This window comes from Balaenoptera ricei, chromosome 2 (genome assembly GCF_028023285.1).
Source record: "Balaenoptera ricei isolate mBalRic1 chromosome 2, mBalRic1.hap2, whole genome shotgun sequence".
Lineage (NCBI taxonomy): Eukaryota > Metazoa > Chordata > Mammalia > Artiodactyla > Balaenopteridae > Balaenoptera > Balaenoptera ricei.
Window position 1 is genome coordinate 106,619,558 of NC_082640.1, and position 23,789 is coordinate 106,643,346.

Sequence of the window (23,789 nt, forward strand, 5' to 3'; positions counted from 1 at the left end):
AGGAGAAACTCATTTATTTTACATGCTTATTTGCAGAATTAATGTAAATTAATCACCCTTCAGTGAGTGATGTTTTGAGCACAGTATACAGCTTTATCATTGAGAGGGAAGTGGAACACTTTTATTTCCTTTTTGGGTAATTCTTTGAGGCTAGCACCACCGTGTGGAGAAAGTGGATACAGACTTTTCTTTGGCTTGCATAACAGGCCGGCACTGTGCCTCTGGCAACGTGATTTTGGTATCTTCTCGCCTGTTTCATCTTTTCTGAGTCATCGCAGAGCAGCATAGTGATAGAAATATTTTTTGCAGCAGTGTCACACAGTGCTGGGCTCTCAAGGATCTTGTGCTTCTACAAAATGACTGAACGGCATGCAGGGAGATGACAGTGGCAGATTCACGGAGCAGCTTTGTATCAGGCAGAGTGTAAATTAGGCACCTAGTTTGGGATTAGCCACTGGGCTCTAAAGTGGATATTACCAATTTGGACTCTGTAATAAATGTCAGGACCTGTTCTGAGGGAACTTTCTGACTGAATCAGAGGAAAGGAAGAGACATAAGATCTGGTGGTAGGGTGCAATATAATTTTACCAAGCCACGTGGTTTGCCTCCTGTGGGGTGGGAATGTGAAGTGGAGCTTCTCTCCTGACTCTTTTGGTAGAATGAAGAGGAGAGAAGAATATAGAGCAGTTCTACTGACTGTGGCTTTAAATCCCACGGAGGGGAGCGGCTAGCAAAGAGAGGAGAAGGATTGGTACCTCCATAGTGGCCTTTCCTGTGTGGCTGGCACCAAGATCCCTGGAGAGGGGCAAGCCTACTTCTCCTTGAGAGGTTGGTTCTTCATTTCCAAATTGACTGGGGTGTGTGTGTTGGGATGGGGCTCTAATAGGTGGAGGTAGGGAAAACTGTTGCTTATAAAGAACTAGCACTATTTAACTCCTAATAGGCCACCCTTCCAGTCTTACTCTTTCTGTAGTCTCCTAACCCCAAAAGAGAAAAAGTTTTACCAGCACTTAAAACAGAGAGCTGTGATTGTGGAAATTTGGGGGAGTCAAGAACAAATCAAGATGTGCTAACATTCCTCTCTTCGATGAGCTACTAAAGTGATAGAGAAATGTATAGAACAGTCCTTGCCACCCACAAATCACTATTGCCTTTAATTATCCCCTTTACTCCTTCTGTGGAGAAATTTCTATTCAGATTCTTTGCCCGTTTTTAAATTGGGTTATTTGGGTTTTTGCTATTGAATTGTAAGTGTTCCTTATATATTTTAGGTATTAACCCGTTATCAGATATATGATTTGTAAAAAATTTTTCCATTCTGTAGGTTGCTTTTTCATTATGTTGATTGTTTCCTTGGCTGTGCAGAAACTTTTAAGTTTGATGTAGTCCCACTTGCATATTTTTGCTTTTATTGTCTGTGCTTTTGGTGTCTTAAGACCAAAAATGAAAGAAAAAAGAAGGAAAAAAAGAACAAATTAGGGCTTCCCTGGTGGCGCAGTGGTTGGGAATCCACCTGCCAAGGAAGGGGACATGGGTTCGAGCCCTGGTCTGGAAAGATCCCACGTGCTGTGGAGCAAGTAAGCCCGCGGGCCACAACTACTGAGCCCACGCTCTAGAGCCCACGAGCCACAGCTACTGAGCCCACGTGCCACAACTACTGAAGCCTGCGCACCTAGAGCCAGTGCTCTGCAACGAGAAGCCGCGGCAATGAGAAGCCTGCACACTGCAACGAAGAGTGGCCCCGCTCGCTGCAACTAAAGAAAGCCCGCACGCAGCACAGATCCAACGCAGCCAAAAATAAATAAATAAATATGTTAAAAAAGAGAACAAATTAAGCACAAAGTTTGTAGAAGGAAGGAAATAACAAAGATCAGAGAAAAAATAAATAAGAGAGTAGAAAGATAATAGAAAAGATCAACAAAACTAAGAGTTGTTTTTTCAAAAGATGAACAAAATTGACAAACCTTTAGCTAGACCAAGAAGAGAGAAGATGCAATAAATCATAAGTGAAAAAGAGGACATTACAACTGATACCACTGACACAAAAGATCATGAGAGACTACTATGAATAATTAGATGCCAACAAATAAAATAACCTAGAAGAAATGGATAAATTTCTAGAAACCTACAACCTACCAAGACTACATTAAGAAGAAATAGAAACTCTGAACAGACCAATAAAAAGTAAGGGGATTGAATCAGTAATCAAAACTCTCCCAACAAAGAACAGTTCAGTATTTGATGGCTTCACTGGTGAATTTTACCAGGCATTTAAAGAATAATTAATACAAATCCATCTTGAACTCTTCCAAAAAATGGAAAAGGAGGGTACATTTCCAACTCATTTTACAAGGCCAGCATTACCCTGATACCAAAGCCAGAAAAGGAATCTACAAGAAAAGAAAATTACAGGCCAGTATTCCTGATGAACATAGATACAAAAATCCTTGACAAAAATATAGCAAATCAAATTCAACAGCACATTAAAAAGATCATACACCTTGATCAAGTGTGATTTATTCCTGGGATGCAAGGATGTTTCAACATACGCAAATCAATAAATGTGATATACTGCATTAGCAAAATGAGGACAAAAACCATATGATCATCTTAACTGATGCAGAAAATGCATTTAACAAAATCCAACATCCTTTCATGATAACTCTTAACAAATTAGGAATGGAAGAATTGTACCTCAACATAATAAAGGCCAATATGACAAGCCCATAGCTAACATTATACTCAATGATGAAGAGCTAGAAGCTGTTCCTCTAAGATCAAGAACAAGACAAGTGTGCCCACTCTCACCACTTCTATTCAACATAGCCCTGGGAGTCCTAGCCAGAGCAACTAGGCAAGAAAAAGAAATAGAAGGCATCCAGATTGGAAAGGTAGAAGTAAAAAAATTATCTCTTTGCAGATGACATGGTCTTTTATAGATAGAAAACCCTAAAGACTTCACCACAAAGCTATAAAAACTAATAAACACATTCAGTAAAATTGCAGGATACAAAATCAACGTGCAAAAATCGGTTGTGTTTCTGTGTACTAACAGTAAATTATCTGAAAAAGAAATTAAGAAAATGATTCCATTTACAATAGCATCAAAAAGAATAAAATACTTAAGAATAAAATTAACCAAGGAGGTAAAAGATCTGTACACTGAAAACTATTAAACAGTGATGAAAGAAATTGAAGAAGACACAAATAAATGGAAATACATCTCATGTTTGTAGATTGGAAAAATTACTACCCAAAGCAATCTATAGATTCAATGCAATCTCTATCAAAATTCCAATGGCAAGTTTCACAGAAACAGAAAAAATATTCCTAAATTCATATGGAATCACATGACACCAAATAAGCTCAAACAATCTTGAGTAAGAACAACAAAGCTGGCATCACACTTCCTGGGTTCAAACTGTATTATTAAGCTGTAGTAATCAAAACAGTACGATATTGATATGAAAACAGACACACAGATCAGTGGAACAGAATAGAGAGCCCAGAATTAAATCCACACATATATGGTCAAGTAATTTTTCACAAAGATGCCAAGAATGCACAGTGGGGAAAGGATAGTCTCTTTAATAAATGGTGTTGGGAAAACTGGATATCCGTAGGCAAAAGAGTGAAATTGGACCCTTACCTTACACAATACACAAAAATCAACTCAAAATGGATCAACTCAAAAGATTTAAATGTAAGACTTGAAATCATAAAACTGTTAGAAGAAAACATAGGGGAAAATCTCCTTGACATCGATCTCTTTGGAGAGAACCAATAGGAAAGAAGAGGTGTAGAAGATTCTGCTACACTCTATTGTAGATGTCACCAGGAGCCACCCCACGCTTTGATACTAGCTAAAATTGCCTTTTCTGCCATCCTCCATATTCCATGTACTGTTTTTTTGTTCTTTTTCTAAGGATTTCTGCAAATCTTTTCTCCTAGTTATTTCTCTGTTGTATAACTTAATGGCTGTTTCTTTATATCTGATTCAGCATTGACTCAAACTTGAGAGATAATAGCTTCTTTTCTCCTGGAATTCACTTGTAAGAGTCAATAAAAGGCAACTTGTAGAGGCAAATATATACAACTACATCTGGTAGATTTTACTGGCCAGTTAAGTAAGTGTGTAAGAGCATATATTGCAGCACCACTTATTCGAAAATAATCTGAAATTGAATATCAGCTTTCCTTGTCTTCTGAAAGTCCCTTGTCCATTTCTACCAACTTGGATTTCAGTGTCTCATCATTTTGTTTAGCTTTCTCTCCTGCTTCTTCTCCTCTCAGATATGATAAAAATTCCCTGTATTTCATTATTATGAAGAGCATTTCAGTTTTAGCACTTATCACTCCCCCACAGCTCACACTTTGCATAACTCAAGATTTATTAATGTACTCTGCTAGAAAAAGGTTCATGCATGCCAAGTGTCACCCTTTCTTCTCTCCTCTTCCCCTGTTAGGGGCAGGGAGAGAAATATGGAGGTTTATTTCCCCAGAGCTAAGAATTATGCCTTTACATTAGAAGACAGGAGGGTGCAGTTGATTTTGGTTTTAAATAACAATTGCAGCAATATCTTCATTATATTATTGCCTGACTGTAAAGAGCTGGGAAATGCTAGTTTCCCAGAAGGGACACTGAAAAATACTCAAGAGATCAAGTTCTTATCCTGGTTCTGTCACTAACTAGTTACGTGATTTGGGGAAAAGGGCCTCCCTGGGTCTGAATGAGTAATTTCTAAATTCCTTGCCAATTCTTTGAATCTATGATTTGTCTGAGAGTCTCCCTAATTCTATAAATGTAGCCATGGCTGGGATTTCCCCCTTCACAGGTGGGTAAATATCCCACCACTCTGGACTATGCCTCAGCCTCTCCCTGGCCAGCTGTCTGGTCAATGTCTGCTATTAATATTAGAAACATTAGAGGTTATAGAGGCCAAGGTTTTGAGCCAGACACAGGCACAGATTCTGGTTCTTTCAACTCAGAACTTTGGTTGTTTTATTTGCTCTCAGAACTGGCTTATTTGTAAACTGGGTAGAGTATCTACCTTGGAAGGTTGTATTTAATACAATAATGCACATGAACTATGTAGTACAGTGTATGGCACATGATAAAAGTGCTTAATAAATGGAATTCATGATCATGAACATTATGTCTGTTATAAAGGGGCTGGGTGAGTGTCATGGCAAACTGTTTCTGGGTCTGCTGAGACATCTTAGTGTGTGTGGTAGAATGTTTCTCTTCTCAAGGGGCAGAAGTTCAGAAAAGTTCCCAGGCACTGGGAAGTGCCTGGAAGGGAAGGTGTGCACCTCGGAGCCTCCCTTGTAGGGTATCATTGAGCCCTTGTGTTTTGAGGGTTGAGTCTTCAGACCAACCCCTTGACCTCCAGAGGGTGGGTTTCCTGAGAGTAGGCTGACTTCCCAGACTGCAGGGCTTCCTGTGGAGGCAAGGGTGATGGTGGGAGAAACTGGAGTCAATCTTAATCCTCTAGGAACCTGACCTTGGAACATACATCTGGGTATGTGAAAGGAAGGAGAGGTGCAGCTTCAGCTGTGGCACTAGGGTTCTAAGTATGGGCACCCTTAACACCGAAGAGTGAGATGTAGCAGCCTCAGCAAAATACACCATGTCAACAAGATCTTGGATTTTATATATATATATATATATATATGTGTATATATATGGCAATACATCCTCGTTTGCTGAAACAGCCCTGTCTAGTTTCTCTTGTGCTGGCATAATTATTAATAGTGTCCTTTCCTATTATCAGATATGTCTCAATTTGGATAATTAATTATTTAATCAACCTGTGTAGGACCAGTTTTCAACAGTGACATCATGTGGCCCCAAGAAGAAATGACAGTGAACCAAAGAGTTAAAGTTAATTCCCTGCTAGTGTGGAAGCCAGAATGACCCCTTTGTGCTCTTGGACTTCAGAGCTGTTAAGGGTCCTGATCATTTAGGAGGGTGGGAAAGTTCAAGAGGTAGTTTGAGTATATCCTGTTAATAAGGCACATGGATGGTTCAGCAATTAATTGGAAAAATAGGAGGTTTGACCATATTTAGGTTACCCCAAGTTTGTGAAGCAGTTTATATGTCATGTGCTATTTACTTTAGAATCTTTGCTTACTTTAGCCCTAGACCTGGTTCTTTACATATTTATATTGAGCTCTTTGCAGTAGTTTATCTTGATTTATGATCTTGAGAAGCTATAGTTTTTACTGGTAAGAAGACATATGAAGTGAGCTACAGCTTTGAGTTTTAATTGCCGAGGTCGGATATTTATACGTAAGGCTAAAACTAGTGATTAAGTGAACGTCAGCTTTTGCCAGTCCAGTATCCCTTTCCCCTTCTCTGGGAATTGAGTGCCCCCTTTCCTTTGGGAAACACATTCCATATAGTTTACATGGGGCTGACTCCCTTATCTCTTTCTTGTCCCCTTACCTCCCCTGCCCCTTACAAGAGTTTGGACATATGGTTCATGGATTCATGCTTGACTAATCAGAGTATTCCCATCCCTTTGGCCACATTGATTGTGGGACGGGGTAGACAGTTGACCACAGCTAAGTCAGTTTATCTGAAATTTCCTGCTGGAGCTATTAGAAAAGACTCTTTCATTCTGCTAAGGATGCTAATCTGGTAGTATGAGTCTTAGGCTGTTGGCAGCATCTTCCCACTAAAAGGAAAATGCCCATCCAATGAGATGAGAAGAGAGAGATGAAACTCCAATGACATTACGTTGAGGATCCACGCTTCTGGATCCAGCCATGCCTGAAGCCCCAGATTTTTAGTTCCATGAGACAATACTTTTTTGTGTGCTATAAATTTATAAATTAGCTTAAGCTAAGGCAACTTACAACCAAAGAATTCTAATGTAAGTAATGAACAATCTTCTGCTTTGCAGGGATCCTGTGTCTTAGATTTTTAAGATTCACTAGAAGAATTGATCAACTCTAATTTTGCTCAGCATTTATGATATTATTCCAAAAATAGTCTACTTTGTTTACTATTGGTACTATTTAGCTTATCCATATAGCCACAGAAATCCATTGACAGAGCTCTTTACTGGGCAAGGTTAATCTTGGAAAGACTATGTGAGGAGGGATGGTAATCAAGTAGGCAAACCTCAAGGAAATAACTGAAGAAAACCTCTTTCCTCCACAAGTTCCACCATCTCTTAGTCTACGGACTCAGATACCACTTGCCTTCTTTTGCTCCAGGATATTTCTTGGGGGTCAGTGGGGTAACATGTCCTCTGTCTCAAGCATGAGAGATGGAAAGAGAAAGCATCTTAGCTTCCACAAGATGTTCCTGCTCAGTATCTTGGGCAGTATATTGACAAAGAGATCTGGATTTATAAAACTTATGTGGAACAACAAGTAGCCCAGCAGTCTGATGAAAAACAGGGTGGTGAAAAAGAAATATTGAAAAATCCTGTAAAGAGAAAGCCAAAAAACTGTTAACTAGAGGTTAGAAAACCTGGAACAAAATAGTCATAATCTAAATGCATGTCTGACTCCTTGATATTCAAATGTCTCTACTCTTAACAACCCCTTATAAAGGTAGCCTCTTCCCATATGCTGGCCTGCCAGCTACTCTCTCTCCCATCACCATGTTTAATTTTCTTTCAGCATTTATCACTATCTGAAATTATCTTGTGTTGTTTTTTATTTTTATTTTGGAAAATTGTTTTCCAAAGTAGTTGCACCAACTTATACTCCACCAGCAGGGTTTATGTTTCTGTGGATCCACATCCTCTCCAGCATTTGATGTTATCAGATTTTTAAACTTTTGCCAATCAGATGGGTATAAAGTAATATCTCATTATGGTCTTGGCTTGCATTTCCTTGATGAACGATGGTGCTGAACATCTGTTCATAGGTTTATTCATCTTTTGTGTTTCCTCTTGCCCACTTATCTACTATGTTGTTTGGACTTTTCTTATTAATTTGTAGGAATTCTTTATATGTTCTTGATATTAATCCTTTTCCATTGTGTGTATTTTGAATATCTGCCCTCTACTTTATAATTTTCACTTGCTCTAAGGTGTTAAAGAACAAAATTTATTTTTTAATGTGCATTTTATTTATTTATTTTTGGCTGCACTTGGTCTTTGTTGCTGCGCCCAGGCTTTTGCTAGTTGCAGCGAGTGTGGGCTACTCTTCGTTGAGGTGCACGGGCTTCTCATTGTGGTGGCTTCTCTCTTTGAGGAGCACAGGCTCTAGGCTCATGGCCTTCAGTAGTTGTGGCTCGCAGGCTCTAGAGCGCAGGCTCAGTAGTTGTGGTGCACAGGCTTAGTTGCTCTGCGGCATGTGGTATCTTCCTGGACCAGGGATCGAACCCGTGTCCACTGCATTGGCAGGCAGATTCTTAACCACTGTGCCACCAGGGAAGTCCCTAAAGTTATTTTTAATAAAGTCTAATTTATCAACATTTCCTTTAATTAGAATCACTTCTTTTTGTATCTTGTTTGAAAAATCATTCCCTACCCCAAGGCCTAAAAGATACTATTTTGTGTTGAGTTTATTGTAGTTTAAAAATATGTCCACAAATTCTTTGGTATTCCTCCCTTAGAGAGATTCTTCTCCATTGGAGTGTGGAATAGACTTAATGAATTGCTTCTAAAGAATAACATGTCATGGAAATGACAGTGTGTGATTTCCTAGACTATGTACTAAAAGCACCGTGGCTTCCTCCTTACTCTCAGGAGAAAGCCAGCTGTCAGGTTATAAGGACACACAAGTAGCCTGGTGGAGAGGTCCATCTGATGAAGAACTGAGACCTCCTGCCAGCAATCAGCTGTGTGAGTAAGCTCCTTCGGACATAGATCCTTTAGCCTCAGCCCAGCCTTCTAATGACTGTAATTTCAGCCAACATCTTAACGGCAACCTCGTAACAGACCATGAGCTAGAACCACCCAGCTAAGTAGCTCACAGATTTACGATGCACAGAAAGTGTGAGTTGATAAACGTTTGTTGTTTGTAGCCACTAAATTTTGGGGTAATTTGTTATGTGGCAATAGATAACTAATACTGAGTTTTGTAGGTTTTTTTTTTAATTGGTATTTAAGTCTTGAACACATCTGGGTTTGCTTTTTTGTTATACTGTATAGTAGTAATTCAATCTTATTTCTTTCTCATCTGGATAACCATTTTTCCCCCACCGTATTTACTGAGCTGTCAATCCTTTCTTTCCCCTCTGACATATAATCACTGTCATATATCAAGGTTCTGTATGAGCACTGTATCTGAGCACATGTTCTTTTCCATTGGTTGATTTTCCTATTCCTGTAGTAATACTACACTATCATAATTACTGTAGCTTCCCAGTAAGTCTTGATATCTCAAAGGGCATGTTTCTCATTCCTTTCTCTTCTTTAAAATTGCCCAGGTTATTTTTGACCCATTAACTCTCCCATATACAATATATTTTAGTATCATTTTATTCAATTCCATGAAAAATCTTTTGGGGAGTTTGATTGGAATTGAACTGATTATATTAATTATTTGGAGGCCATTGATATGTTTATGATATTAAGGCTTCCTATCCATGATCATGGTATTTCTCTTCTTTCATTTATATTACCTTTAATATTTCCTAATAAATTTCTGTAAATTTCCTTATGGTAGTCTTGATTTCTTATTTAACTGATAAATTATTGTGCCCTTGTGGTTTTAATATGATTTCCATGAGCAAACCTCTACTGTTTCCTTTGCTATATTACCCTTATCTGGTCGTGCTGGGCTGCATTCTGCCTCAGGACAAATTCATGGCCCACCTCCACTCACCAGTCAAAAACAGCCCCTTCCCCTCCAGTTTTCTTAAGTTTTCCTGTAGAGTTAATCTTGGTGACAAGAGCCAGGATCCATTCTAATACAGGATCTTGCTCAAAATTAGAATCAAAAGCCTTTTAAAAGCCTCTTCCCACCACTCTCCTTGAAGCTGGATACAGTATTCATGAGAAGGGTCTGGGATGACATGCCCAGGGACAATCTTAGGAATAACCTAGCTTTCTAATTTCTTATCAGCGCACAGTATACCAGTGCAGCACCCAAGGATGCTGGATCAGAGCAAGAGGAAAGACATTTGTAGTTTGATGTGATGAGCTAGACTTGCTGGGCTTATGTTTCTTTAGGCTACTAACTCTATGGCAGATCGTTCTTATCACAGGAACATGGGCAATTCCATGCTGGGCACTGGTGTTGAATTATAGGCGAAGGTGGCCTAGGAGTTCTAGGGAAAATTCTGCTAGTTGTTCTGGGAATGTATTTAAGGATACTGAAATATATAATTCTTCACTTATCTGGTATGAAGGAGTATCCCTCTTAAGCAAATTTTCCAGACAGTTGGAGCTGACCTTTAAGCACCAATAATTTTATGTTAACCATTTTGATTGGACTTTTTCTAAATCACATTTCATACCACTTTAAATATATGTTTCTCTATGCCTTCTTAAACATACTATACTGAACATAATTTGACCTTTTCTTAAAAATGCAGGGGCTTCAATACCAATTTTACTTTGCTATCACAATGATTCCCTAAGGACTAATATCCACTCATTTGTTTGAATCTTGAGTTCTTATTTGGTTTAACAAGATTTTTGAGCAGTTATTATGTGCTGAATACTGTTAGGTGCTGTCTCCTTTTCACAATCATTTTCTCTCTCTTTTATCTGCTGTAAGGCAGTGGTATACTTGCATTTAGAAATTCTCTCCCTATTTTTATTTTTCACATTAGGGGGTAATGTGCTGACATTGTGATAAAGTTTGAGGGAGGCACATCTCACACAATAGTGTAAAAACCCAATCTTCATGCTTACGAACCACAGAAGGACCTCCCCATTTCTTTTTTTTTTTTTTTTAAGTTTTTAAAAAAATTTATTTTACTGTGGTGAGGACACTTAACATGAGATTTACCTTCCTAACAAATTTTTAAGTGTGCAACACATTATCGTTGACTACAGGTGCAATGTTATACAGCAGATCTCTAGAACTTAATCATCTTGTTTAACCAAAGCTTTATGCCGATGGATTAGTAACTTCCCATGTCCCCCTCCCCCCACCCCCCTGGCAGCCATCATTCCACACTTTGATTCATGAACTTGACTGTTTTAGATACCTCATATAAGTGGAATCATGCAGTATTTGTCTTTCTGTGACTAGCTTATTTCACTTAGCATAATGTCCTCAAGGTGCCTCAGTGTTATCGTATATTGCAGAAGTTCCTTCTTTCTTTTTTATAACCCTCCTTGTTTATTCTTTTTATTTTTTAAAATTTCTTTTGTTTTTCTGTTTTTAATTTTAATTTTTAAATTTTTTATTTTTTTGTTGGAGTCCCCATTTCTAATCAACTGATGTTACTGGGAAACCTGACACATAAAACTAGTTGAAAGTGTTGAAGGGAAAAGGGGGTAAGTATGAGACTTGTCACATCTCTTCTAGGTGATAGGATTCCTGTTTCTGATTACTGCTAGGCCACTGGCTTCTAATACTGGAAAGCTGAGATTAGTCATCGCCTTTGGACAAGGAAGTCATAACAGTGAACTGAGAAATGTAGTCATTGATAAAACAAATTTGTTGACTTGACTGTGTGTGTGCGTGTGTGTGTGTATACAATGTTCTCCTTGTCTAGACTTTGCTATCTGCTAGTATGGCTAAGTAGAACTCCCAGTTTTCTGGGAAGTTTACTCAAAGGGATTTACTTACGTTTTACAGAACCCTGTTTTCTTCTTTTGGAGAGAGTTATCCTGGGAGAAGAAGAAAGGACAGTGATAAATAAACAATTTCTGGAGGCTGTTATCACTGCCAAGTAGTACTGAGCCATTAATTAAATGTTACTTTAAGTAAAATTTTACAAATTTTTTCATATACATAAGCAGATGAAATTTTCAAAGCCAAATATATGTACATACATATGTGTGTGTGTATATATATGTGTGTGTGTATATATATGTATGTGTGTGTGTGTGTGTGTGTATATATATATATATATATATGTGTGTATATATATATATATATATATATATATATATATATAAAACTGCATTACCTTTTTATATATTGATAGGAATAAATGAAGACTTAGAAGGGTAGGGTCATACAGCTTGTAAGTGGCAGGACCAGGCCTGGAACCCACGTCCTCTCAGTTCACATTCTGGGCTCTCTCAACTATACCCTTACCTTCTACTTAGCCAGTGACCCTTAGAGAAGTTTACAGGCTATAAAAACCACACAAACATATTCCAAGAGATAAATTTTGAAAGCTATAAAAGTGTAAAGATGAGAATATATCCTGGATTTCTGTAACATCCCTCTTCCAAAATATTTTCTCAGTTACTTCATTTTCCTTTTAACTTCCTTGTGAGATAAAAAGGAAGAGGGATTATGATCACACTTTAAAACTGTGGAAATGAGGCTTGCAGAATTGGAATTAGAAAGCAGCTTTCTGGGTTACAAATTTGATTCTATAGCTTGAGTGAGATTAAGTGGCATGCTAGCTGGTCAGCTGCTCAGGCAGCCTCTCTAAAGAGATTGCTCAAACATCATAGGTCATTGAACCATCACATGGACTCTGATAATCTTGATGAAGACAGTCCTGTTGTTTCTCTGATAGGTGGTCAGAAGGAATACTTTAATAAGGCACCGGGAATAGATGGTGGGACACATCAGGTAGCATGCCAAGCTTGGTTCTAGACAGGTGGACTTCAGTTAATTTCAGGAGTTTTGCTTGCTGAGTGGAATACATAAGCTTGGGACCAGAATAACCTGTTCAGGACAGTGGGAACTATAGTCACTGTGGACATGGTCTAACATATATTCAGACATCTGGAGGACCTCAAGGGTAATAGTCAAATGTTGATATTTGCTTTTAAGGAAGAGATGACTTCTCTTTTCTGAGATTATAAAGACCATATATCTCAACAACATAAAATTTCTGCTGAATGTCAACCTTGGCTCTAAAGGAAATATAAATTACAATTAAAGTCCAATAAACTTTATCTATGTACTTGCTTCCACAAGACACCAAGCAGGCCAAGAGGCCTGGTGCTCTACATCCACATCTGTTTCCTTCAGACCTTTGCATATGTGCTGGTGACACATGGTGTTAAAGATGAATAGACGCTGAAGCTGTATCATAAAGAAGCAACTGCTTCCTATGTTTTAACTCATAGGCCAACTCTGATTAGATGGTGATAGATGCCCTTGGTGTTCTGTGCAGTAAAAGATTCTGGAGCATGCTGGGATCATCAGGAAAGAGTGCTGTGATTACGGGAGATAGAGGAGTGGTGTATGTGTCATGTATTGGCCTTCTCTCCACAGAGTGCACCCTCAGTTAATGTTCCTTCTCGCTTCTATTCTAAACTCTCTTTGGTCTTGGGCTGGTTTCTTTGAGAACACATCACTTGCACAGCTGTAAGAGGGAAGACAGTTGTTCCTTAGCATCCTCTTTGTTTCTTTAGGGTTGAAATGCTTTGGAATTATATCTGGTACTGTTCTTGGAAAATTCACATGGGAAGATTGCTAGATGTTTGGTGGCTTATAGTGATTTTGGAAACTCCTTTGAAAGGCAATGACACTGAAGAAGCTGAAGATGGAGTAGGTGCTTACCTTGTTATTTTGGCCATTACGCTCTTTGCATGCTGAGTTCATGCTTATGACTTTTGACCTGGGGGGAAAAGAACCAAGATAGGGATTGGATAAAGTGCACTCAAAGATTCATACTATATGATGGTTGTTTAAAAACAGTTTTATATTCTAATTCTATTGTAGCCAGTTGCTACATGTAGCTATTAAATTTAAATTAATTAAAATAAAAAATAAGTTCCTCAGTCATACTACCTGTTCTTCAAGTACTCAGTAAGTGGCTAAGTGGATACTTAATAGATAGTATAGAAATATCTGTTGAATAGCCTTGTTCTAGAAACTTAGCTTAGCAGTCAAGCCATACCTAGTACTCAGGAAGGATTTTGGGAGACTTGAAGGTATCCTTTAGGGGCAAGGACCTCCAAGTCCTGGTGTCTTGGACACAAGGCCACGGTGTGTACCTGCCTATTTAGAGGCTTTATGCAGTTTGGGTCTCTTTCTCTTCACCCCAAGATTCCAAAATATTTAATATATAGAGATACTTCTTGACTGAATTAAGATTTAACTTCTAAAGAGGGTCAAGAAATGGAAGTGAGGTTTTTGGTTTAGTTTCTCATCATTTAAACTCTTTTGACAAACTCAAGGGGTATTTTTTGGGGGAAGGAAGCGTTTATTTATGTTTAATATGAATGTTCTACTAATCAAGGTGCCTGACCACTAACCCTTTTTAAAGCACATGTTCCTACCCTTAATATAAATGCAAATAATTGGTAACATGATAAAGCTATGAAGGGAGATGTATTTCTACAGTCTTTGAAGGATGGGAGAAGGACCTGCGTTTTAAAGTTGGTGTGGTTCAGTGGGAGTCGACCTGATCACTACAGAGGGGAAAGATATGTGGTGTTGAGGGCCTCACAATTCCAGACTGGAATTAGAGAGATGTTTGCTCTGACCCAGGCTGAGATGGAGTTACCACTAAAACCAGGATGTTCCTTTGTTTGCCAAAGCTTACACTTCTCTCTCGAGGAACCGAGTCTCTAGTTCTTCTTCTATTTTCTTCAAAGTTTCCTGGTACTTCTTCAAAGAGAAATAAAAGAAAGCATGGTTACTAATTAAAGCCCTGTGCTTTTCCTAATCATAATAAACATGCATTATTACACTGTAACATAAATGTTTGGTATTCCCACTGCCACTTTTTCTCCTTCCTAGCCTCCACCCCACCACTACTGATCTCTCACTATATTTCACCATTGGACAGGTCCCTGGGGGTAATTGGGATTATAAACAGGAAAAGTGTTCATTATTAAGTTAAGGGCACAGAGGCTGGGAGACCAGGGAAGTAACAGAATGATATTGGTGGTGGAGTGTCAGAGACCCTAAAATCCCTCTGGAATGACACTTTGAAGAGTTAAAATTGTTCCAGACAGTATGCTCTGAAAAACCTGGTTCCATTTCACCCTGTACCTGAACAAACCCTTTGCTGTCCCTTTACTGAGAGGCTGTACCTTTATGCAGAGGGCCTGATCTTCACAGAGCTGGGCCACAAGTGCATAGTCTTCTATTACCTGGGGAGACTAAAATTTATTAGTCTTAAATTTTCTCAGTGAATTGCTATAAGAACAATAGTACACTTGTTTCCTCCTGTGTACCAGACCCTAAATGTGGTTTTCTAATTGTTCTAAATATTTTTTTTTGTACATATAAACTAATGTTTTTGAGGGTAAACAAGCTGTGTTTTATAGTCCCATGGGGATTATTTGGGCACAGTTGGGAGAAGAATAGATACTAATTTGTGGAAGATATAGATTATGAAATGTATTCTATAAAAAATATTAAATAGAAGGTAACTTAGGAGACTATAGTCATCTTCCTTTCCTTCATACCCTCCTGATCCCATAATGGTTTGGGATCTAGAACCTTATTATAACTCAATCATTTGAGGAATGCATCAGATCGTCTGACCAAGAATCGAGTATCCCTTCCTTTGGGAGGAGTAACATTGAAGTTACTGTGGTTACCTTGGCCAGCTCCTTCTCTTGGTCTGCACAGGAGGCTTCCAGCTGTTGTAACTTAACCTATAGACAGGGAAGGAGGCTGGTAACTCACCAAGGCCAAAACAGGATTCCATTCTGAAATGCTATAGCAAAGGTTATCTCACAGGTGGTTGAAGTGCATTGGGCACCATTTCAGATATCTTTTTGATGGAGGGCAGTCAAACTGTCCTTTGCAGCTGCCTGGTGAGCCTGCACTCTTGACCACTTGAGTATTCATCAGTGCTTCCTTTGCCCTTAAACTTCAATTCTTAGCTTCCTCAGCTATTTCTCTTAGAAAAACATCAACCTTGAAAAATTCAGTGTCACTTTTGCTTTTATATATTCATGGCTCACTCCTTTCTTTCTCCCTGTATTTCTTCTTTCCTCTCTTCCTTCCTTGAATATTTGATGAAAGCCTATTCTATATTGGCCACTATACTGGAGTGACAGGGAAAGGGCAGGGGGAGTACTGAGGATACGATGGTGAACAGAATTGATAGGCTTTCTGCCTCACAGAGCTGACATTCTAGTAGGGGGACATAACAAATGAGTCAACATGATAATGGTAAGTGCTGTGAAGGAAATAAAAGCAGAGTAATGTGCTGAGAGTGAGAGTGAGTGATGGCATAAGAGCTAATATAGGTGGTTGGCGAAGGCCTCTCTGATGATACTTGAGCTGAAATCTGAAAGATAAATATTAGTCAAATGGAGATCTGGAGGAAATATGTCCCATGCAGAGGTTACAACAAGGGCCAAGACTGTGAACTTTGGTATGTATGAAGAAGTTATGTGGCTGAAGCACAGGGGATACTGGTAAGGTGGGGAAAGGTAGCCACTGATGAGATTACATATGTGGGGCATTATAACTTCTAAAAAAATTTGGTTCATTTATTTATTTATTTATGGCCACGTTGGGTTTTTGTTGCTGCGCGTGGGCTTTCTCTAGTTGTGGCGAGCGGGGTCTATTCTTTGTTGTGGTGCACGGGCTTCTCATTGCAGTGGCTTCTCTTGCTGTGGAGCACGGGCTCTAGGCACGTGGGCTTCAGTAGCTGTGGCTTGCAGGCTCTAGAGCACAGGCTCGGTAATTGCGGCGCATGGGCTTAGCTGCTCCGTGGCATGTGGGATCTTCCCGGACCAGGGCTCGATACCGTGTCCCCTGCATTGGCAGGCGATTCTTAACCAGTGCACTACCAGGGAAGTCCCCAAAATTTGGTTCTTTATTCTAATTGTAGTGAAAAGCCAGGAGAGAGCTTCAAGTGGTAAAGACACAATCTGACCTGTGTTTTTAAAGAAGAGACTTTTCAATATGTGGGAAGTGAGATTGTTTAGGAGTAAGAGTTGAAGCAGGAAGACTTATTAGGAGGCTACTTCAGCATCCAGGTGAGGGTTATGGTGGCTTGCAAGAGGGTAGTACTATTAGTAGTAGTAGATAGGGAAGAATGGATGCATTTGGGTTATATTCTGTAGGAAGAGCAGATATAACTGTATTTTCCCTTCCTTCGCTTTCAGCTCTGTTGTTCCCACTTTCATCTAGGGATCATTATTTTACATCTGGACGCCTCTAACAGTTCCTTTCCCCTCCAGTCAGTTACATCCAGGGCCAGAAAGAAAAATGTGCTAAAGGCTGTATTTTCAAGACAGTGGCCTGAGTCACAAGGAGTTGAAGCAGGCATCCCATTAAACTACTGAACTAATCACCAGCATGCAAGAGGAATAGAAGCAAAGGAGATGCTGTATATTTCATAGAATTAGAGATATCACCTAAGAATTCTACAAAACAGGTGGGCAAAAGGGAGTGATTCAGAGGGTTAATAATACTCTAGAACTCTTTAGGGCTGGGCTGGTTGCTGCTAGGAAAATAATGGCCATTATTCTGACAACACCTGGAACTCTCTATTTATAGTCTGTCAGCTCAGCTCATCTAATATAGCCAGCATTAAAGTGTCCCCACTAGATTCTGGTGGCCTTACTGTCAGGAAAACTTGTTTTGGGCAGGAGAAGGAAGAAAATCAATCTCTGACTGCTGCAGTTATATGGTAAGGATAGTCATGGGGCTTCATAATCCTTTCTAGTCTTAACTTCACTTTCTTCCTGATGTACACACAGGATCCAGATTTCTTTCTTTCCAGGTAACTTTCCTGTATGTGCGTGACTAAGCAAGCTTACTTGGTGGCTTTAAACAACTTCTTCTTCTTCTTTTTTTTTTTTTTTTTTTTTTTGTGGCCATCAACACTAATTTGACCAAGAGAAGATAGGGGAGTGATTCTCTATTCTTTCATTTTATATTTCTATTTTCAGTGTGTCCATATCTTCATAGGCTTCATATACACAGTCTGGGCTTAAGTGTGGGCTTAATAAGCTAAATAAAAATTAGATAAGGCAAGGATAAAGATGTAATTCTACAGAAAGTATCAAGTTAGAATTTTACCTGTTCTCTAAATAAAAAAAGTAAGTCTCTAATTCTTCTTGCATCTTTTATCGGATGTGTTGTGGTTGTGTCCAGGTTCTTAGCTCTGGAACACAATTAGAGAAATGCTAAGCACTGTCTGATGCACTTAGCATGCAGAACTCACTAGATACTTGAATGACCAATTTAATGATTTCTTTTCTTGATTGGATTCCATGACAGGATGTGTAAGTTGCCTAGCATGCAGTAGATTTATAGATCCTAGCTCTGCCTCTATGAATTCATACATATGCCTTAGCCAGACTCTTAAATAGTCACTTTAAAATTATGTGACTTCAGGTTTTAGCTCTCCAAAAAATGGAAAGAATACTTTATATACGCAATTTCACTCAATTTTCAAACGGAGGCTGGGAGGGACTGATTAAATTGCCCTTCATATACCACACTAAGTACTGGGGACAGGATTTAAATTAGGGACTTCAACTGCCTCCAGTGTTATATATGCATTTGTGTTCTGCTCTTCCTCGTGGAAGAGAGAACAAAATATATGGCTTCAGAGTAAAATTCCTTACTAAGAGCAGAGGAAATGTCAGCACTCAGTGGCCCAGGCTTATGCCTGACATGGGTAAAACTACAAAGAATTTATCCCAACTTTGACAGTTGTTTCCACTTGAAAGCTTGTTTCCTGTTCATATAGTCCAAACCCATTCAAGATTGCTTTTCCATTTACCTTTGACTCTTCTGGGGTTCCCTTTAGATTGCCTTGTTCACACTTAGTTGCCTTTTGAGATTTCCTTGTAAGCTACAGTTTAAAATAAAAAAATACATTGCAAATAAAAAATACATCAAATAAAAAAAAATAAAGAAAACAAAGACATTCTCTGGTGTGTGTGTGGCCTGGTAATTTGGTCTTGATAAAAGCTGCCAGGAGGTGGTCCTTTGGTGGATACTTGCTGCTCTTGGAAACATCTTTATTCTACCTCTAACTTCTTCTCACTAGTCTTGGCCACCAAAGCTAGAGCCTGCTCAAGGCAGGGGTACTTTTCTGAACCCCTAATCCATGCTGGGTTATTCAGGTATGGGTCAGAAAGTAGGGTATCATAGGAAGCCCACTGTATTCTGAGCAGGAGTTGAGGTAGAGGGAATGCCTAGACAAGGAAGAGGGAATCCCTAGGAATTAAGTATTTTTAAGTCTCTGTTGAAAGTAAAATTAACTCTCACTACAAAGTTGCCAGCCAGTCACTTTAACAGAGTGTCTACTGGAATACCTTCTTTTGTAATAGAATGAAGGAACCTATGGGATCACTGAATACCCTGAATAACCCACTCACTCCCTCCATCTGATACTTGCAGGGAAGATCCATGGCATTTATTTAGGTCATGAAGCTCAGCCTCAGGAGAGTAGTATCCACCCCAGCACAGGCCTCTCTGACATGTGGGATCCCCTATGATCACTTTTGCTCCCTTGCCTCTTTGGTGCCTGGGGATGCTGTGGGAACACTGGGGAACACAAGAGCCCCATCCCACCTTTCTTTCAAGTTCTGCTATACTGTGGACCAGAGTCTCGTTCTTCCTTTCCTGTTGAGAGAAAGAAGCAGAGTGTAAGTGTGCATCTGCATACCATCATCTGTCTTTATTTAGTTGATTGTTCTCCATTTCACTCCAGTGATGATTTCCTGCAGGAACTCTACCTTATTGCATAAGGTCAGGTAAGGAACCTGTGGTTTGATCTCAATACATACACACCAACTTACCAGGGATAGAGATGCCCACACGCAGGGCTTCCCAATACTAAGTATTACCAAAGAAACCCTACCCTCTACACATCCCTTTCCATGCATGGACACATCCTGCCATGACTTTTGAGTTGACTACTAGTTGTATTTAAAAAGGAGAGACTAGCTTATCTGATAGTTGATGAGAGACAGGATGATGAATAAAACCTATCATATAGCTCTTCCCAGCTTCTTGCTTACCAGTCTGGCTGTTTCTTCTTCTAGCTCCTGCAAGGCTCTTTCCCTTTCCATGGTGGTGCAGTTCTCCTTCTCCCACTCCTCATCCTCTGCCAGGTCTCTGGTCTGAGTGATCTCATTTTCCAGCCTAGATGACGCAAGCACACACTGTGAGGATCTGGCAGAACTGATACAACACAAATATCAGTTTCAGGGGTACCTCAGTGACAACAAACACGAATCTCAAGTTGGAAACCATTCTTTCCTGGATCCTTAGACTCAGAATCACTTTCAAGGCAGGAAAAGTAAGATTCCTCCGATTCCCAAGTCAAACACCCCAATGTTCTTTCAACTCAGGTAAATATCACCCAATTTTTTTAGGAATCTCTTTAAAACTTGCTGTATTTCAGGGTTTGAGCCACAGAGAAATGCCAAAGAATGAAGAAGAAACTTTTCTGTACAAAATTTAGGTCTCTAGAACAAACAGGAAAATTTAGTGTTGTCTCTTCTCTTCCACCCCATCCTCTGGATGGAGAACTTCCCTCATGGAACCCCAACACTCACCTCTGAATCTCATCTTCTTTCTTGTGGATTTTGAGAAGAAGGTCCTGATTTGCTTCATCAATTCTCTGCATATCCCTTTCAAGGTCCGTATTCAAACTGTTAATGTTCCTCTTTGACTGGGCCAGTCTTAAGATTTCCACTTTCTCTGACCTGTAGACTCAGTCCCCAAATTGAACAAGGGCCAGTTATCTTAAGATCAGTAATCTTTGGACTAAAGGGGATATCTAGAAGGCATGTAATTCATTAACCTGGCTGTTTCTGGAAGCACATCTTTCCTTTTTCATTCTTAGGAAATTATATTTCTTAATCATGCTCTACAATTTGTTTCAATAATTCTCAACTTGGTCAGCAAGAGAGGTTTTTCTCAGGCTTTCTCAGCCAAAGGGCTCAATATACTAGTGCACCTCCACTCTGGTTCCAGAAGTCTTGCTTCCTTAGTCTCCTGCATTGGTTTCTCAGACAAATTGTTCACAAAATCTGCTCATGCAATACACTTTTATTGAGTACTTTTATCCAGGTAGCTGGCACATTCCTTAAGATTGAGCCCAGCTTTATGCAGAGCCACAAGAGATTTCCACCAGCAGGTAGGGCTTCAGTCTTTCCCTTCCTCCTCCCATCTCAAAACTCTTACAGTGCCTGCTACAAAGCTTGAGTATCTATCATGAGAGTCACTTCATTGAGCACACAGATATGATCCAGGCATTCACTTTCAAGAATGCAAAAATCTTTTTGAAGTAAATTTGAATAAAATAAGGGTAACACTAGAGTAATCTAGAAAGGGTACCTGGCACATGGAAGCTCTCAATAAACTTTTCTTTTTCTTGTATCAATTAATTAGTTTGCCTTTCAAATGATTAACCATAAATAAGTTAGTGAGGTAGACTTTTGAGTGAGGATGAGGGATGATTTTGGAAAAGAAGACTTCATAATAGCTATCACTTCAGGAGGGCATGAAGGGCTTGCGGTGGAGTGCAATGGGGGAGGGATAAATAGTAGATGGAGAGAGAGAGGGAGACTAGAAGATGAAGGAAGACATCAACAGCAGACCTGCTTCATACCTTGGTCCTTGGATGTGGCTTTCTATAAATCATGATTACTTACTCATGATCTAGTTGATCTTCCTTGTGTTCTTCCATTGTAGATTCCCTAAAATATCAGCAGAGATGTATCTAATGAGTTGGGGAAATGGGTCCATTTGTGAAGTAGAGTAACTAGCCAAGAGCCCCCAAATATAGAAACAAAATTAACTGGTTTCTTCCCTCCAACTTCACATTTTGGCCATGACAAAATTCAGCCTTTTCGTTTTCTGCTCATGTTCTGATTATGCCTCAGTAAGGATACAGTGAGGATACAGGGATAATGCTGGAAATTTCAGTAGATATCCTACTAGCAGGTATATTCAGAGATAGTTCACCAACACAAAACCCTTTGGAATTTATACACAGCAATAAGAATCAATAGAGGTTATCAATTGTTCTCAAGTCCCTTTCTACTCTAGGGCCACTAGCTTTCCTAAAGGGCCCATGGGCATGGGTGTAGGTGTATAACTTCTCTGAAAAGTAATCTCTCTGCTCTCTAGCCTGGCCTCTATAAGAATCTCCAGATATTAAGATCTTAGTATTAAACAGGGCTCAGAAAAACCAAGCAGAAGTAAATTTGTCTTGCTCTGCCCCTTTGGTTTCCTCTTTAAATCCATTACTTCCATAAACTCCACCTCTCTTCTGATGTGTATGGTCTTCCTGATTCTGCTCTAGGCAGTTAGCTTCTGGAGAGTCTAATCTTTCCCCAGTGGAACTGTCCAATAGAATCTCAGAACCTTCTGAGGTGTCATGACTCTGCTATTGACATGGGGGGCAGCATGTCACAGTGGGGTGGGTGGCAATGGTTTCTCATCATCTGGGGAGACTTCAGACCCTAGATGGTTGTGTGTGTTTCATGGTCACGTCTTCCCTTTGGCAGCAGTAGTTTAATGGATCTGATTTCTGGGCAGTATGAAGGGGTAGCCCCTGTCTTTTATTTCTCTGGCAGATTGAGCTCCCTTGCTTCAAAGTGTGACTAATATGGAAAGTCTGATTCCTAAGGGCAGCAGTCTAATCCCATCATGTAGCCAACTGACTACTCATTCATTGGACAAACACTGAAACATTGAAGGAGCTCCTGTGTATGCCAGGCACCGTTCTAAGCATGAGGGAGACAGAGTAAACAAAACAGCCAAGACACCTGCCCTCATGGGGTTTACATTCTAGGGCGTGTGTGTGTGTGTTGGGGGGAGGGATAGCACAAGCAGCATGGGCCAGCATACAGCCTGAAAGGCCAGCAGACCCAGGAGCAGCAAGAGGAGCCATGAAGACCCAAAGCTCCTCCTTCAACCCTCCTTAAGGATATGTAGTTTTTCCCTGCACCTGCCAATATCCTGGGAAAGAGGAGAGCTCTGGAGAGGGAGAATCTCCCTAAGACTGAGAAATTACCTGAAAGATTTTTAACTGGGAAAAGTCTATGGTGTCTTGAATTGGCCCCACTGAGTCTTTTCTGCCAACTTAAGGAATCAGAGCTAGAGGGGAAGATAAGATCATTTGCAGAATATAAAGAATATGTTTCTGCATACCTGAGTATGTACATTTTGACCAGATTCTGCACCACTTGTAACTTTATGTGTGTGAATCATGGAAACCTGGGAAGGTTTGGATCTCAACTTAATAAGGACCGCATTGAGTTGATTTGTGGGCCAGAGTGACTTCTTAACATACTGTAGTTTCTAACAAACTATTTGTAAAATTAATGGCCTCTGATGACCCCCATTACCATCTCCCTTCTTCCTGAAAGAAGGCATTTCATTGCTTTATGAAGCTGTACACAGAAGAGTAATTAAGTAACCATTCAGGCCAATGGCCTCTCCCAGGAATTAATGGTAGGGAGAGTTCATTTAACCCCAGCTGGTTATAGATTCTCCAGGAAATGCCCTGGACCAAGGTTATTGTAGCTATTAATGGATTGGATAGGGACTTTAACTGGGATAAAAATAAAGCTCTATCTCCTTCCTGGGGAGCTTTTCTCCTTGAGGGGCTACCAAAGGCAAGCCTGTAGGAGCAGCAGAATCCCAAGCTTGGGGCCTGTGTGGGATGAGGACAACAGATTGCTATAGTGAGAACTGCTAAATCAAGGTAAAAACAGGGCCTAGGGGGCAAGTTAAGGTCCTCGATATAAGCCTTCCTGCTCTTTAGGAGGTTTGATTAACATCCAGTT

General features: G+C 39.7%; 1 protein-coding gene and 1 non-coding gene across 3 annotated transcripts; both read right to left on the bottom strand.

Annotated features, from left to right (window-relative positions):
• Positions 1–7,239: 7,239 nt before the first annotated feature.
• TMCO5A (transmembrane and coiled-coil domains 5A) lies at positions 7,240–21,682 on the bottom strand. Of its 2 annotated transcripts, XM_059915589.1 has the most exons (12): positions 21,648–21,682; positions 20,547–20,696; positions 20,007–20,130; positions 19,558–19,608; positions 18,761–18,832; positions 15,609–15,665; positions 15,096–15,155; positions 14,603–14,667; positions 13,615–13,672; positions 13,325–13,355; positions 11,713–11,725; positions 7,240–7,438 (listed from the first exon to the last, which is right to left on the bottom strand). In XM_059915589.1, the coding sequence occupies exons 1-12, from the start codon at positions 21,680–21,682 to the stop codon at positions 7,240–7,242; spliced, it is 915 nt and encodes a 304-aa protein (XP_059771572.1). The 2 variants fall into 2 exon arrangements, with proteins under 2 accessions (XP_059771572.1, XP_059771573.1); XM_059915590.1 differs by lacking the exon at positions 13,325–13,355 and having other exon boundaries at positions 11,713–11,753.
• LOC132361478 (small nucleolar RNA U13) lies at positions 10,734–10,841 on the bottom strand. Its single transcript, XR_009501765.1, has one exon. It is a non-coding gene; the product is annotated as a small nucleolar RNA U13 (small nucleolar RNA).
• Positions 21,683–23,789: the final 2,107 nt, after the last annotated feature.

Coding starts and splice junctions, on each gene's coding strand:
- TMCO5A (XM_059915589.1), bottom strand. CDS start 21,682: ATGGAAGAACACAAGGAAGATCAACTAGATCATGA. Junction 20,697..21,647: donor GAAGATCAACTAGATCATGA/GTAAGTAATCAT, acceptor CTGAGTCTACAG/GTCAGAGAAAGTGGAAATCT. Junction 15,666..18,760: donor GAACCCCAGAAGAGTCAAAG/GTAAATGGAAAA, acceptor CCCTGTCTATAG/GTTAAGTTACAACAGCTGGA.